This window comes from Platalea leucorodia (assembly GCF_965183815.1).
Source record: "Platalea leucorodia genome assembly, chromosome: 21".
Taxonomy (NCBI): domain Eukaryota; kingdom Metazoa; phylum Chordata; class Aves; order Pelecaniformes; family Threskiornithidae; genus Platalea; species Platalea leucorodia.
The window spans coordinates 2,707,677-2,720,699 of NC_138843.1; the positions used below are offsets into that span (position 1 = coordinate 2,707,677).

Genomic DNA, 13,023 nt, shown 5'->3' on the forward strand with positions numbered 1-13,023 from the left:
CCTAGGACCCGATGCCGTGGGGCTCGGGAGGCGTTTCACCAAAAATCAAAGGGTTTGGGTTCTTCTCGCCTGCTGCCATGAGAAAGGAAACGTTACCGAGACAGTGGAGCTGGGGGTGTTGGTCCCATAGCCAGAGGAGGGTAGCGAAGCCAGTGACCACCTTCTGCCATCAGCCCTGCGAGTGCAAACATGCCAATCACATACAGGAAAAAAACCATCATCTAAATGCAAATAAATAACGTCAGAGTGATAAGGATCGGGAAGAGAACGCAGGTTTGGCTTGAATAATAAAGCCCTGAAACCTCTTTTCAGGATAGACTGAAATGGGGTGAAATAAGAGGGGTTTGCAGGTGGGGGGGGTTCTGCACCCCCAGCGTGCAGGCGTCCATGGGGACAGTGACAGCGAGCACGGTCCCCACGAAGGGACAGCGCTGGGGCTGGGTCAGGTGGCGAATCCGTTTCAGACAGAAAAAAACCCAAACTGCGAGAATCTGATTTTTAACTAGAGCAAAATTCAGCCTTCTGGGACTTTGTGCTATGAGACATCGGGATTCCTAAAGACCCATCCTGAGACAACAGGCGCCGCGGAGCAGAGCCCGGTTATAAACAGGAAGGCAACCGCTCATACGTAGGCGAATGCTTCCTCCTGGAGACGTTTCTAATGGACGGGGCAATGTCCAGGTCAAGAGGAGGCCCTTCACCTCCCGCCGCCGTTTCCCGTGCGGGGCCAAGGCCGGCAGGAGCTGGCAGGGTGCCGGATCCGGCACTGGCACCACCACGTACCCTCGCTGCCGGCAGGCTCGCAAACCCCCAGCCCCGCAGCTTGGCTTTTCACTCTGTTACAAGCCTGAAAACCATCCGTAAGCCTCCAGCTTTTTTCCATGTGACAATCGATGGGTTAAAATCAGCTGTCCGCCCCCATGTGTGCAGTTAATTAATTAATTAAACAGGATTTTGGCATCTGCGTCTGGAGCAGCGCAGGCTGGGAAGGGGATGCAGCGAGATCTGCCTCCGCGGGGATCCGGCTGAGCATCCGTCCCTGGATATCTGCCGAGCATCCGTCGGGAGCGCTCAGAGCAGGCCCGAGCTGGGGCTGAGCTCGTGGCTGGCGACGGTGTGATGGGAACAGGGATATTTCTGCTCCGGGAGCTGCAGGGAGCCTGGTTCTAGAGCAAAATCTCCCGCCCAGGGACGCACACAAAGAAGGGCCGTGCCGATGCGGAGCAGACGTCTCCCCGGACCGCAGCCCCAGCCCGTGCCCGGTACTCACCTGTCAGTCCGAGGAGCATGGCTGGGGTGGCGGGAGGCACCGGTCACAGCAGAGCAAACACCACCAGACCAAAAAACAGGGAGAAAAAAAGCGAAAAAAAAAATCAAAACAAATCACTTGAGATCAACAGAACAGTCCCAGGTGGTGAATTATAATTATTAGTGAATATTAATGGTCTGGGAGGGGGGCCGGGAGCTCACCTGCGAGCGAAGGGGAAGTTGATGGAGGTGCTGGCGGAGAAGTTGCGTGGGCTGTCCAAGGGGCTGCTCCCGGCTGTGGGGAGAAAGGGGGAAAAGTCACCCCGATACCCGCGATGCTCGGGGTGCCGCAAGCTGCTCCTTCAGGGGAAAGAGAAGGTAAATCGCTTCCCAGGATATTCCCTCCTGGAAAAGGCACCCGTGGCCAGGAGCCAGCCCACTGCTGCTAACAAGGTGCTGCAGGAGGGTCACCCTGCAAAATATTCGGGTAATTTGGGGAGATGCTCAACCCATCGCCTGGGACATCCCTTACCTGTCGGCACGGAGAGAGGGGAGAGCGGCCGCGAGAGCGTCGGAGAGGGGGTGCCCACCACTAAGCTCTTCCTATTGCTGCTTCGGCAACTAGGGAAGAAAAAGAGGGAATTAATTGCGGGAAGCAAAGGACGGGCAAGGCTGGACGGGCTCGGGCACGTACGGGTCCACTTGTATGCGACACCCTGTGCCAGGGGACATGGCTGCCATCACCCCATCGATTACGGATCTCCCGCCGCAGGGAAGATCCGTCCCTGGTTCAGTGCTGCCGGGGTTATTTTTAACGATGAATCGTCTCATCAAGGTCCCGCTTCTGGTTTTGGCTCGCTGGGGAGGGCAGAGGCAGGCGGCCCCTTGGGCAACGGGCCGAGGGCAGGAACAGAAAAAGGGATGTAAAAGGAGGAAGCGATGGAAATGCCAAGCGGCCACAACCTGACCTGCTCCATTGCATGGAAAATGCCCCCAGTTCCTATAAACCTCCCTACACTCGGTGGTCCCCATGTCACAGCGGGGAGGACAGTTGGTCCCCGAGACTTTGCGGTGTCACTGGGCGTTTGCGATGCCCCGGCAGGGGTCCGGCTCGGCCACGCTCCGGCAGGAAGCCACGTGCGCTGGCGCCGGGTGAAAAGCAGCACCGCGCGCGGGTCCGTGCTGACGGCAACGGCGCCTCGACACCCCAAACACCCCAAAACTCCCCTCCCAGTGCCACACTCCAGCATCCCACAGAGCTCCTCTGGAACAAGCAAAAGGCCGTGTCCACAAGCGCCGGGTCTCCATATCACCGTCTCCATTCCCACCCTCCCAACTCACAAGATTTCGGTTCTTCTTGCAGGAATTTCCTTCTTCCTTTCCTTTCAGCCCCTCTCCAAGCCCCGAGCCCAAGGCTGCCTCGCAAGCGTGGCCCAGCCTCAAAAAGCCCGCCTGCCCGCAGGGGTGCTGCAGCCCTACTCCTGTCGTATGCAGCCCATTTCAACCCCATTTAAAGGATGATGGGCTCATTTAATGTCTCTGCCACTCTGCAGAGAGGGAACTGCAGATATCCACAGCGCAAAGCAGAACCTGGTGCAAGCTGGCGTGCAAGCACAAGGACGACCTCCCCTTTCCTCTATCTGCGCTTCCTCGGGCTGCAAGTTCTACAAAGGCGACGCTGAATTTCCTCGCCAGGCTGGGAACAGGAACCCGCACGGATGCCACTAATTAAAGGACGTCATTTAACATCATGCCATGGCCAGATACACCTGCGAAATCGAGAGGACGAACCCGAGGGATTCTCCCCGGATCCCAAACCCAGAAGTGAACGGCGGATACGGTATCTGGGGTGCAAAGGACGGCGTTTTGCAACACGCCACCCCTCCAGATGGATGTACACGGCACTGGTGCACGGCCAACGCCGGTGACACGTGGTCAGAGCTCTGCAAGCGATGCCTGGCACCCTGTCACCGCTGGCATCTCCCCCCCGCAGGGCTCCTCTTGCTCCCACCCTAAAACCAGGAGCCCCAACTCTTCTGCTCGAGACTGAAGGTCTCGGCCAAGCCGGTGACCGGGGAGGCAGCTTGGGGCCCCCCAAAACCCTCCTCTGCCAGCTGCACCCAGGATGAGGGGTCCCTGGGTGTCTCCCTGGGACATGCACCCCCCAACCGCCCTGAGCTCACCCAGAGCTGCAGCGGCTTTGGAGGGCTTGGAGCCTCCTGCTCAGCACCGGAGCTGAGCCATGATGCCGGGGGGAGGCAGAAACCTTCCCCCCCGACCATTCACCCCTTCCCACCCCTGCCTGGCCCCTCCATTTGCTTTTCTTGCTTAAACACAGGCTTAAACACCAATTGCAGCACCTACGGCTGCAAACTCACAGCCCAGCACCCACCCCCAGAGCAAGAGCAAACCACAGCCTCTTGCTGCTGCCAGCTCTGCGTGCCGGATGGGAAACCGAGGCACTGCAAGCAAACCCGCTCCACTACCGAAGCGGCACGAGCAGAGGCTTATTAACCAGGAGGGCTGCAGAGAGCAGCCAGCTTTGGCATTGCTTCACCATTCGGTCCTGCCGTGGGTGCACATGCGTCTGTGTTTTGCAGGGGGGGACATCCCAGGGGACGAGGGGCTCGCTCCTGCTTGCTCGGTTTCATTTTGGAAGTGAAAACAAACCTTTAACGAAGCAAGTTCCAGTAATAGTGACACAGAGGGAGGCCGACGTTTCCTGTTTCCGTGCGCTCCACCCTCGGCTCCGCAACCATCTTGCGCCACTTCAACCCCCCTTCGCCTGATGCATCATTTACAGCTGGTTCCCATCCTTCACAGCACGGAAACCTCAGGCTAGAAACAAGCCTCGGGGCAGAGACGAGCTGCCGAGCCCTGAAGGCAGGAGCTAGGGCAGCTGCCCTCTCTGCCTCCATCACCTAATTGCACATTTGGTACCAAAAATGGAGTGGAAAATCGCCGTCAGCATCTCCCGTGCTGCTCATGCTGAGGCTGCCTCGGCCTTGGGGCTGCCGTTGCCGTCCAGCACTTATTTCAAAGGATGAGGAAAGTGTGTGACAGCCGGTGTCACCCCGAAGCCTGGAGCAAAATATGTGTCACCCGTCCCGAGGCTGCCTGCAAGGAGGAACCGGCACCTCCCACTGCCTGCCGGCACCCGCACCAGCACCCAGCCTCGGTACGGCACGGCCGGGATGTCCACAGGCAGGCGACAGAGCAAAATCTGACAGCTTCCCGCAGGAAAGGAGCTGCGGGAAGGGCAGGATCCGGCTGCACAGCACAACGCTGATGTCTCTAATGGGCAAATGGCTCTGCCAGGATCCAGACGAGCGGCGCTGGGGGGCAAGGAGTCAGCACCGTGCAATACCGAGGGTCAGGCTAAACCACCCGGCCGTAGGCAGGGCCATCACTGGGAAATGCACGGAGAAACTGCAGCATCCCGCTCCTCTCCCGCAGGATCCGACCCCTAAAGCTTCCCAGGATGGTAGAGCATCATCCGCCAGATGCCAGCCCACTGCTGGGCACCGCCGGCGGGTGAATGCCAGCGGGCGCAGGGTGGTGGGAGCAGCGCGGCTGCGAGGGCAGGGTCAGGCCGATAAGGGAGCGGGCGCAGTCTCAAAGTACAAGCAGGCGGCTCCGCTCCCGGCTGCGTGATTAAAAGCACGAGCCAGCGCTCCCGGCTCCCTTCTTCACGTGGCTGCGGACAAAGTTTTTCCTCCATATCCCGCAAATGGGCTCACGGCGCTCACGTGCCTGGAGATTTGGGGAAGTGCCATGGATCACCACATCCTGGAAAAATCGCTTTCCAGTGGGATAGGTTTGTGTTTAACGTCAAAACCTGCCGAACCAAGCAGCTGCATCCCAAGTTTCTCCATGACATTTCTTCTCCGTGACTTCTGACGGCGCTGAACTCGGCTGCCTCCGGGGTGGAGGAGGCTGGGATGGGGGAGGCTGGGATGGGGGAGGCTGGGGACCAGGGTCTGGATGATGAAATGCAAAGCACGGCCCAGCATGGGCCACGCACAACTCCACCACATCTTCACAACCCCGCCAGGCACCCAGCATCGCCCCGCAGAGCCGCCCTGGCCCCTCTTCCCACCCCAGCTGAAAGCCTGGTGCTGCGGAGGCTCTTATTAATCCGCCCCGGAGCATGGAGCAACGCACCGGGCTCCTCCCAAGAGCAAAATCCCAAATGGCGCAGTACCAAGTCATGTCGAGACATTTATTTCTTTGCACTGCAAGAAAACAAACCTAAAGAAACTGCCTTGCTCCTTGGACGCATCCCTGCACGTCCCCGTGCCGCAGTTTCCCAGTAGTGGGTAGGAAACGGTACCTGTTACGTCTCCTGGCACGTTTTTCTGTGGCGTGCGAGGTGTGAACAGCCACGGGCAGCATCCATGGAGGAGAAGAGCCCCATCAGCCCCTGAACCACCGGCTGTCCTGCCCCGCGCCGGCCATCTCAGCATCCCCCCACGGGAAATTAGGATCTCTCAGCCCTCTTAATCCCACTAAATAACACCATATGCTTTCTGCCCGCTGTAAAATAGGCCAGACCGCTTCTCACCGTGGATTCTAGGAATACCGATGAAAGAAGAGCAAATCCTTTGCCCTTCATGAGAATTACAGCCTCATCATGCTCAGCTGGAGAGAGATGACTGCCTAGATCATCTCTCCAATTACACATCTCTCCCAGGGCCGCTGCGGCTTGGCCACCCCAGGTTGGAAAACCCCATCCAACGCCTCTTCTCCTTTATTAAGGGTCCTGCTTGCCCATCCTCGTGTGCTGGCAGCCGTAATTCCCGCAGCTCGGGTGAAGCAGGCACCTTCTCGGGGCTGGGATCGGCGCTGGATGGATTCATTTGCTAAGCAACCGTGTCGCTTTGTGCCAGCCCACAGCAATATTAAAAGATATTCACAATGGGAATATCTCCCCTCTGCCTCCGCACTGTCTTAAACACCTTTTTTATACAAAGCCGTGGAAGGGTTTTATGCCTGGGCTGGCTACAGCACCCCAAATCTGCTGGATGGAGGTGCCAGCCTCCACTGCCTGCACCCGGGGGGCTCAGCGGGTGCTCGCTGCATCTCCCCCAGGGCCGGCAGTGCTGCCTGGCCCCCTCCTCGGGGACACGTCCCACCTACCCGCCTGGGCCAAGCCTGGCGTTGCAGCTGGAGAGCTGGGGTAGCCCCGCTAGCACCCCGTTTACGCAGCAGCCCCTGACACGGCCCCCAGCCCCACCGCCGAAGGGTGTGTGAGCCCTTTGCCCCCCCCGTAGCCCACGGCTGGCTGCAAGGCACTGGCCCCTTCCCACCCCCCCAGGCGCCCTGGGGACCCTCACCCTGGCTCAGGACACGTCACCGCATGGGACACGTGCCATGGGTGCGGGGGCCACCTTGGTACGGGGGCTAACAGGGGTATTTCCACCTTGTGCGTGCAAGACCCTCCCCAACACACACCCCGCTGCAAGGAGCCCCAACCCACCTCCCCCAGCACTGGCGCACAGCACCCCAAAACGTGCATCCCCTAATGCCCCAGGACCCTACGCTCTGCACCCCCCATGGCACTGGGGTCCCCCCCCGGTGCACCCCACCCCAGGCAACCTGAGGGCTCTGAGGGTGCACCCTCAGTGCACAGCACCCCCAAAATGCACCCATGGCGCGCAGCCCCCTCCAACCCACACACCCCAGGGTGCACTCCTGGTGCAAAGACACCCCAACCCATGCACCCCAGAGTGCACCCCACCACCACCATGCATCCCAGGGTGCCCCCCCGCTGCACCCCCCCAAACCATACACCCCAGGGTGCCCCCTCGGTGGGAAGAGCCCCCCCAAACCATACACTCCAGTGCGCACCCCTCCATGCACGCTCCCCGCCCCCAACCCACGCACTCCGGTGCCCTCCCCGGTGCAAAGCCCCCCCCAACCCAGGCACCCCGGTGCCCCCCCCGGTGCAAAGCCCCCCCCCAACCCAGCCTCCCCCCGGTGCAGGGCCCCCCCCGGTGCAGGGCCCCCGCCGCCCGGTACCTCTTGGAGCGCTGGAGCAGGGCGCCGGCCGCCCGCTGGCCCCGGTAACCGGGCGGAGCGGCTCCCCAGCAGCTCGGGTCCGACATCGCGGGCGGCTCGGCCCCACCGGGGCCCGGCCGCATCCACCGGCCCGGCCGAGCGGCGCCGCCGGGGACGCGAGGGGCCGGGACCGCGCCGGGGGCTGGGAGCGGGGCCGGGCCGGGCTCCCGCCGCCGCCGCCTCCCGCCGCCGCCCGCCCCTTCCCGCCCGGCGGCGGCGGGGTTACCATGGAGACGGGCAGCGCCCCGAAACGGGGTCGGGGTTTCCATGGAGACGGGGGTAGCACCCCCAAAAGGAAGTTGGGGGATTGGGGGGACGGGGGGACGGGGTTACCATAGAAACGAGGCAGCGCCCCGATGTGGGGCCGGGGTTAGGGGAGAGATGGGGCTGCACCCCCAAACAGGGGCTTGGGGTTGCCATAGAGACGGGGCAGCACCCCAAAACGGGGTCAGGGTTACCATGGAGATGGGGCAGCACCCCAAAATGGGCTCGGGGTTGCCATAGAGACGGGGCAGCACCCCAAAACGGGGTCAGGGTTACCATGGAGATGGGGCAGCACCCCAAAATGGGCTCGGGGTTGCCATAGAGACGGGGCAGCACCCCAAAACGGGGTCAGGGTTGCCATAGAGATGGGGCAGCACCCCAAAATGGGGTCAGGGTTACTATGAAGACGGGGCTGCGCCCCAAAACAGAGCCAGGGTTACTACAGATATGGGGTGTCACCCAAAAATTGGGGCTTGGGGTTACCATAAAGATGGGGCAGCACCCCAAAAGGGCTTCAGGGCTGCCACAGAGATGGGGCAGCACCCCAAAATGAGGTCAGGGTTACTACAGAGATGGGACATCGCCCCAAAATGGAGGCTTGGGGTTACCATAGCGACGGGGCAGCACCCCAAAATGGGGTCAGGGTTACCATGGAGATGCAGCCTCCACCACTCTGCATTCGAGGGGCACAAATCCCCCCAGGTCAGCAGGGCCGGCATCCCCTAACGGCATCCTGCCGCCCGCGGGGCACCGTGCTCGGAGGGCAACCGCCCGGCAGCGCCCCGGCAAGCGCCCCGCAGCCTCCCTCCCACGCCGGCTTTCCCGTTTAATCAGGGAGATCCCAAGCAAAGACCCAGTGGCATCCATCCCCTTAGTGGCGGTGACAAAACCCCCTGCAGTGGCACGCCAGGGCCGGCGGAGCCTCCTGAGCCACACGGCACGGCATCGCCACGCTTGCTGGGTGGCAGCTGGCAAGTGCCAGGGCCAGAAATCCCGACACCAGTGGGTTTGGGCAGGGTTTCAGCGTGGCAAAAGGGCAGCACCGAGCCTGGCAGCACCACGCTTCCCCTCGCCTCCTGCCCGGCAGCCGTGAGACGCCAGCACGTTGCAGCACCCGGGGCGCTGCCAGACTGCCCGTCATCCCCATCCCGTCCCCATTCCAAGCATCCCAAAAACGCCCTCCCAGAGGCCTTGGCTGAGCAACTGCATGGCCGCGCTTGTTTTTCCACGTGCCGCGGGCGAGGTGTGGCCAGCCAGGAGGGAGCACGGCAGGCAAGGACCCTCCTGTGCAGGCAGAGTGTAGGCAGCACCCTGGCTCCTGCCTGCCCACAACAAATGGCTCTGCCTGTTGCTGAGCAGTGGCAGAGCTCCCGGCCGCTTCCTTCTCGCCCAGCGCCAGCTGCTCTCCCCGGCAGATGGATGGAGGCACCCAGCGTCACCCATGGGTGCCGGGCAGGCCGCAGCTCTGCCCCACGGGCGCCATGGGGCACAGGGCCGGGGCGTGACTGCCGGGTGCCAGCACACCCACTGCACCTTGTCCCCAGGGCAGAGCGCAGCCGGCGCATGCCGCAGGGTCCGGCCACCCGCCTCCACGATAGCAGCACCCGGTGGGGCACTGCAAGGGGCTCACAGCATTTTGGGTGAGGGGCACCCATCCCCCAGAGCAGCCCCCCGCTCCCCTTCCACTACGGCAGAGCAGAAAAGGCGGCGAGGGAGGTTTTCCGGGCGGGAGGAAGGCACCATCCCCGCTCCCATCACAATGCCCTGCCCTGGTCTGATTTCGAGGCGATCCTCTCCCAAAATGAGGATGCTCAGAGCCTGAGCTCAAGCTACTGCCACGGCGTTCCCATCAGGGCTCCCCAAAATGGACCGGTTGCTAGCCCACCAGCACGGCCAGGCCACTTTCGGGGTGCACAGGGCTGGGGACAGACCCCGGCTGCGTTGCCCCACGTGCCCCACAGAAGACAGTGCCACTTTCGGGGCTCCCCGAGGCACCCATGCTGGGGGGGACCCACCTTGCTGCCCGCATCTCCACCTCTCCCCCTTCCCTGCTTGGTCTCTCCTGCCCCGGAGCTGGTGGCCGCGGTGCCCGGGGAAGGTTTGGGGGGGTCTTACCTCCAGGGGTGCAGGGTTAGTAAGGGGCTGCAGGGGCTGCAGGGGCTGCAGGGGCTCAGCAGCGTCGGGCTCTGGCTGCTCGGAGACAAGCTGCAAGGCAAGACGTGCCGGCGTGGCGTCAGTGGGTGCTGGCGGGCACCCTGGTGGCACAGCCACAGGGGGCTGGGGGTCCGGGGGGGGCAGGGGGTCTGGAGGGGGCCAGGGGCCAAGAGCAGAGGGGCCAAGGGCTGGAGGGGGGACAAGGGGACCAGGGCTGGGGGGGCCGGGCAGGGCAGGGAGAGGGGCAGAGCTGGAGGGGGAGCGCAGGGGACAGCAGGGACACTGCAGGGTCTAAGGCTGGGGGGGGACGCACACCGTGGGGTCCGGTGCTGCCGGGGGGGGGGGTCACCGGGGGGGTCCGGGGCTGTGGATGCGGGAGGAAGGGCTGGGACCTGCGGCCCGGAGGGTGGGAATGCAGTGGGATGGGGATGGAGGTGCTCCGGGACGGGGGTGCTCTGGGATGGGGGTGCAGCGGGATGGGGATGCAGCGGGATGGGGGTGCTCCGGGATGGGGGTGCTCTGGGACGGGGGTGCTCCGGGACGGGGGTGCTCCGGGACGGGGATGATCTGGGATGGGGATGCAGCGGATTGGGGATGCAGCGGGATGGGGGTGCTCTGGGATGGGGATGCTCCGGCACGGGGATGCAGCGGGATGGGGGTGCTCCGGGACGGGGATGCTCCGGGACGGGGGTGCCCCGGGGCGCCGCCGCTCGCCCCCGGGGCCGGTACCGGCGCGCCCCGCCCCGGCCCCGACTCACTCCAAGGTCAGCGAGGGGATCTTCAGCCTGTCCCGCCGCGACTTCATGCCGCCGCCGCCGCCGCCGCCCCGCTCCGCTCCCCGCGCCGCCGCCGCACCGGCTGCCCCCGCGCTGGGCGGCTCCCGCGGGCGGGCGGCACCGGCGGCCCCGCCGGGGCTCCCTGCTCGGCCCGCCGGGCCCGGGCCCGCCCCTGCGGCACGGCTCGGCTCGGCACGGCTCGGCACGGCAGCCCCCGGCGCACCCCAGCCTGCCCGGCCCGGTCCAGCGGCAGCCCCGATCCGTCCGGCTCCCGGGATGCGCCGGGGCGCTGGTGGCGCTGAGACACCGCAGCCAGCACCAGTACAGGCCCAGTACAGCCCCAGTGCATCCCTAACACAGCCCCAGTGCCCCTCCAGTGCATGGCTAGCACAGCCCCAGTACGGCCCCAGCACAGCCCCTACGTCCCCCCAGCACACAGCCCCGTGACCCCCCGACAGCCCCAGCCCAGCGCCGAGACCCCCCTGCATCACCTCCGCAACACCCCAAAACACCCCGGAACAGCACACTCCAACGCACCCCAATGCGCAACCCCACTGTGGCTTCGCAACAGCCTCCTACCACACCCCAGTACACCCCAGTACACCCCAATACCACTTAGAACACCCCAGCACACCCCAATGTACCTGCAGCAGAGCACAACGCACCCCAGTACATCCCAGTACACTCCAATACTGCTTAGAACACCCCAGAACACCCCAGTACACCTTAATACACCTGCAGCACACCCCAGCACGCCCCAGTACATCCCAGTACACCCCAATACCACTTAGAACACCCCAGCACACCCCAATGTACCTGCAGCAGAGCACAATGCACCCCAGTACATCCCAGTACACTCCAATATTGCTTAGAACACCCCAGAACACCCCAGTACACCTTAATACACCTGCAGCACACCCCAGCACACCCCAGTACATCCCAGTACACCCCAATACCACTTAGAACACCCCAGCACACCCCAATGTACCTGCAGCAGAGCACAACACACCCCAGTACATCCCAGTACACTCCAATACTGCTTAGAACACCCCAGAACACCCCAGTACACCTTAATACACCTGCAGCACACCCCAGCACACCCCAGTACATCCCAGTACACCCCAATACCACTTAGAACACCCCAGCACACCCCAATGTACCTGCAGCAGAGCACAACGCACCCCAGTACATCCCAGTACACTCCAATACTGCTTAGAACACCCCAGAACACCCCAGTACACCTTAATACACCTGCAGCACACCCCAGCACGCCCCAGTACATCCCAGTACACCCCAATACCACTTAGAACACCCCAGCACACCCCAATGTACCTGCAGCAGAGCACAATGCACCCCAGTACATCCCAGTACACTCCAATATTGCTTAGAACACCCCAGAACACCCCAGTACACCTTAATACACCTGCAGCACACCCCAGCACGCCCCAGTACATCCCAGTACACCCCAATACCACTTAGAACACCCCAGAACACCCCAATGTACCTGCAGCAGAGCACAGCACGCCCCAGTACATCCCAGTACACCCCAATACCACTTAGAACACCCCAGCACACCCCAATGTACCTGCAGCAGAGCACAACGCACCCCAGTACATCCCAGTACACTCCAATACTGCTTAGAACACCCCAGTACACCTTAATACACCTGCAGCACACCCCAGCACACCCCAGTACATCCCAGTACACCCCAATACCACTTAGAACACCCCAGCACACCCCAATGTACCTGCAGCAGAGCACAGCACACCCCAGTACATCCCAGTACACTCCAATACTGCGTAGAACACCCCAGAACACCCCAGTACACCTTAATACACCTGCAGCACACCCCAGCACACCCCAGTACATCCCAGTACACCCCAATACCACTTAGAACACCCCAGCACACCCCAATGTACCTGCAGCAGAGCACAGCACACCCCAGTACATCCCAGTACGCTCCAATACCACTTAGAACACCCCAGAACACCCCAGCACACCCCAATGTACCTGCAGCACACCCCAGCACACCCCAGTACATCCCAGTACATCCCAGCACACGCACATCAGGTCCCTCCAGTATCAGAGAACACGGCGATGCCATCCCAGATGTGGGCACAACAAGCCCCGGTGCCACCCGCCACCCATCCCCGCTGCCCCCCTGCCACGTCCCCAAGCGCGTCCCTCCCGGTGACACCCCGTCCCGCGCCCCGGGTGGCCCAGCTCGGGGACTTACGCTCTTCCTCGGCGCGGCAGGCTCAGCTCCTTCTGCAAGGAGAGAAGCGAGAAGCAGGGTCAGAGCGTGGCCCCAGGTGTCGGGGGGTGCCCACGCCCGAGACCCCCACCGCCCACTGGCCGCGGCCACGCGCCCAGCAGCACCCACACTGCCTGCAGCCGGCCCCTGCCACCAGGCTGTCACCGCCGGACTGGACCCCGCTCACCGTGCCCAGGGTGCTGCGGCTTTGCCGTGTCAGGTGAGGGTGACAAATCACCCGCCCGGGGTCAGCACAAGGGGACATCT

At 63.0% G+C, this 13,023-nt stretch overlaps 1 protein-coding gene across 3 annotated transcripts in view; it reads right to left on the reverse strand.

Annotated features, from left to right (window-relative positions):
• MAST3 (microtubule associated serine/threonine kinase 3) overlaps window positions 1-13,023 on the reverse strand; it is a 28,486-nt gene that overhangs the window by 12,544 nt on the left and 2,919 nt on the right. Inside the window, exons 2-6 of one of the 3 annotated variants that reach the window (XM_082331190.1) lie at window positions 12,739-12,770; window positions 1,781-1,869; window positions 1,471-1,543; window positions 1,271-1,291; window positions 97-175 (exon numbers count right to left, since the gene is read on the reverse strand). In XM_082331190.1, the coding sequence (XP_082187316.1) occupies window positions 97-175; window positions 1,271-1,291; window positions 1,471-1,543; window positions 1,781-1,869; window positions 12,739-12,770 (294 nt within the window). Of the gene's footprint in view, window positions 1-96; window positions 176-1,270; window positions 1,292-1,470; window positions 1,544-1,780; window positions 1,870-3,805; window positions 3,885-7,269; window positions 7,375-12,738; window positions 12,771-13,023 lie in introns of those variants that run through there. The other 2 variants (XM_082331189.1, XM_082331191.1) reach the window with 2 other exon arrangements.